This window comes from Hakea prostrata, chromosome 10, assembly GCF_041222555.1.
Source record: "Hakea prostrata isolate BN-2017 chromosome 10, UWA_Hpros_2, whole genome shotgun sequence".
NCBI lineage: Eukaryota > Viridiplantae > Streptophyta > Magnoliopsida > Proteales > Proteaceae > Hakea > Hakea prostrata.
In genome coordinates this window covers 11507519-11510646 of record NC_142609.1, presented here as the reverse complement: position 1 = coordinate 11510646, position 3128 = coordinate 11507519, and the positions used below count along the sequence as shown (strand labels likewise).

General features: G+C 36.6%; 1 protein-coding gene across 1 annotated transcript; it reads right to left on the bottom strand.

The window, feature by feature from the left end:
- Nucleotides 1–830: 830 nt before the first annotated feature.
- Nucleotides 831–2428, bottom strand: LOC149001906 (protein STRICTOSIDINE SYNTHASE-LIKE 10-like). Its single transcript, XM_089138292.1, has 3 exons — nucleotides 2026–2428; nucleotides 1587–1850; nucleotides 831–1498 (listed from the first exon to the last, which is right to left on the bottom strand). Exons 1-3 carry the CDS (start codon nucleotides 2304–2306, stop codon nucleotides 928–930), a joined length of 1116 nt encoding a protein of 371 aa, XP_088994418.1. The 5' UTR covers nucleotides 2307–2428; the 3' UTR covers nucleotides 831–927.
- Nucleotides 2429–3128: the final 700 nt, after the last annotated feature.

Genomic DNA, 3128 nt, shown 5'->3' with positions numbered 1-3128 from the left:
GAAAAAAAAAATTTCAGAAACATGTCAAAATCAATAATTAAAAAGTACACTCCAAGAATATATCAATTGGTAGAGACATCTTAAAATATTTCTGAAATTTTTACAATGATACACTCCTTTAGGGCCTGTTTGCTTACATGAGTCTAATTTATAAAATTAGATGTTTGGTTGTGGAATGAAATCTGTGGATTCTAAAAATTATTTGATCGACTTGATTTTTGTGAATGTGCAAATGTATAGCTTTTTTTGAAATCTCTAGATTTCACCCATTATCCATAAATCTACAAATTCATATTTTTAGTGTAAATCTAGAGATTTCTACAACTAAACGGGTATAATTCTCAGATTCATGAATCCAAAGATTTGAAATCTTTGGATTCCTATAACCAAACATAAATATTTACGGTTAGATAATATCATAGTTCCTAAATTCTAAATTACCGAATGATGAGATTAGGTATGTGCTGAGATATAATCCCAAACACAGAAAATATAAATCTAATAGAATAAATTCTAGAGAGTGCAATCTACCAAAAAAAAAAATATTTGTTTACAAACCCAGAGGCTGCATATTTAATTTTCTTGCAGAGTAATAATTTTTGTGTACCCAGTTTTTTTTCACTAGTTTCATGGTCCACACATAGGGATTCATAATTATTTGGAGAAAATAAGCTGCAAATGTGATGGTGAAACAACAGACCAGGAGTTGGTTGAGATATTCTTTAAGGGGTTTGAGAGATTCTAGCTTATTGGAATCAAATTCATAAAGATTTGGATGACATCTTTTATGATGAGCAGTTGAGTATCAGTAGCTTTTCCAAACTATATCATTGAATCCAGTATTCCTTCTTCTTATTCTGCTTTACAGAATTGGAAATTTCTGTTCTCATACAAAAAACTAAATCTCCAACTGAAAGATGCTTTACATTAGTTCAAGTTATAATGGCCCATGAATGGCATCAAAACTGAACCAAACCACAACTTTCCATTATGTTCTTCTACCTCACTAAGAAACTTTAGGGTCTGTCCTTCACTATCTTCAAAAACTTCCACAACTTGTCCTTCCTCATTCAGCTTCAGAGCAATTGCATGGGACTTCATCTCACCAATCACTGCTTGCAATCTCTTTACTCTATCAGGAAGCTTCAAGAAAATCTTCCCAAACCAAGGATTTGAAAGAGCCCAGTTCTCCATTTTGCCTGTCTTGCAGTACAGAGCAACCCAAAACTCCCCCTTTGAGTTCCTTCTAATATTGTCTGGAAATCCTGGTAACTCAGCAAAGACTTCAAGATTTCCAGTTTTAGGACCTTTAAGCCAAAACCTTAGAATCCTTGAAGTAGTTGTCTCAGACATTAACAAGAAGTTGCTGTCTTTGCTCAAAGCCACACCATTTGGAAATTGTAATCCTCTCAGCAACACTGTCAATTGTTTAGTTGATATATCATATTTCATCAATCTACCAGTCTTGTCAAGGCTCAGAACTGTTGACATAAACTCTCTGCAAATTAAGATTTCTAGTTTAGAAACTTAGAGATATTTGCTTTAAATAAACAGAGCTTTCTTAAATGTTCGATCATTGAAATTACCTTCTCTGGAAATTTGTGCTTGAATCAGTGAAATAGATTACATTTTCATCCCCGTCAATATCCAAGCCATTGGTGAAGCGAAAAGCTTGGCCCTCAGCTTCAGTGATCGATTCAGTCACCAAACCTTCATTTGGATCTACCTTTTGAAGCCCAAGGTAGGCATTAGCAACATAGAGATCCCCTGTCTTGGGATGAAACATTAATCCTAAAGGTCTTCCACATATATGTTCCATCTTTGGTGAAGATGGGCTTTTGCATTCATCCCTGATCTCCAATAAAAGTTATAACTTTCTTATCAGCTGATGAAACCTTAAAAATTAAAGAAGGCAAATAGTATTTATGGTGAGAGGAAACAGGGCAGAGAGAAGAATAATAACTGCCCTTCCAGAGTACTCTGTCAGGCCATTTAAGGAAACATAAGAAATTTAATGGGTTTTACCTTTGTGGAGAGGTGACTGCAAACACAGACCAGCCTTGATTTTCTTGCCACTTGAGAATTCGGCCATCAGCAATACCTGTGTATGGACCCTCTCCATTAAGATCAAAAGCAATACTTTCTGGGCCAACAGCTCCTTCAACGAGATGAATCAGCTCTGCATCTTTGAGCTTGTCATGGGATCCAGGAAAAGGGGGCGGCTTCAAAGAAGGAAGTGGTCTGGTGTATAAGAAGATGGAAAGAAGTGCAAGAAAAACTGCAACGAAAAAGAAGATGGATTTCATAGCCTCACAGAGGAAGAGGCAGAGAAAGAAGAAAACAGAAATGAAAGAGATGAGAGGCTCTCCTTCTTGTGTCAGCCTCTCTCTGTTTTCTGCTGCTAAAATGATTCATTATCACATTATTTTAAGACAGATTTAAACTACTTAATTAATGGGGTGGATGTGAAATGACCAAAAGAGTGTTTAATTGTCTATCTTGGTTTCTCCATCCATGCGTGTAACCTACACTCTCTTCCTTTCTGAGTGAAGGCTAATTTTGCTTGACCGGCCCAACTTTGTAACAGATTCTTGATAAGAGACGGGCCCAAATTCTGTGGATTTTGCTGTCTATCTCATTTATTACATTGAAGCCCCTCGGTTTGTACACTGTCACATTTAAAATCCTTGAAATTGTTTTTTTTTTTTTTGGAAGCAGAGGTTTATCCAGGCCAGGTTGTGCGCACCTTGATTACATCCTAGGGGAGAGACGATGTCGTATGGGTTGAACCCTTGACCTCTCCACTGAGAAGCATGGATCTCTACCATTCTACCAACTCTGCATTGGCAAAATCTTTGAAATTGTTTCCATTACAGATGTCCACTGGGGTCACTTAATCTTATTATAACAGATATGTTTTTAGCCGTAGCAACCTCATATATAAAGGCAATAAGTAAGTTCATGAGGTCATGAGTTCAGACATCTGCCCCTAGCACACCTTCCCCACTCCCCCCAAACCTGTGGGCTCTCAATTGCTACCGACGGATTGATGTTGCCAAAAAAAACAAATCTTCTTATAAATTAGGAAAAAAATTCATCAAAAATCAGTCGTAGAATGAAAGGGTAAT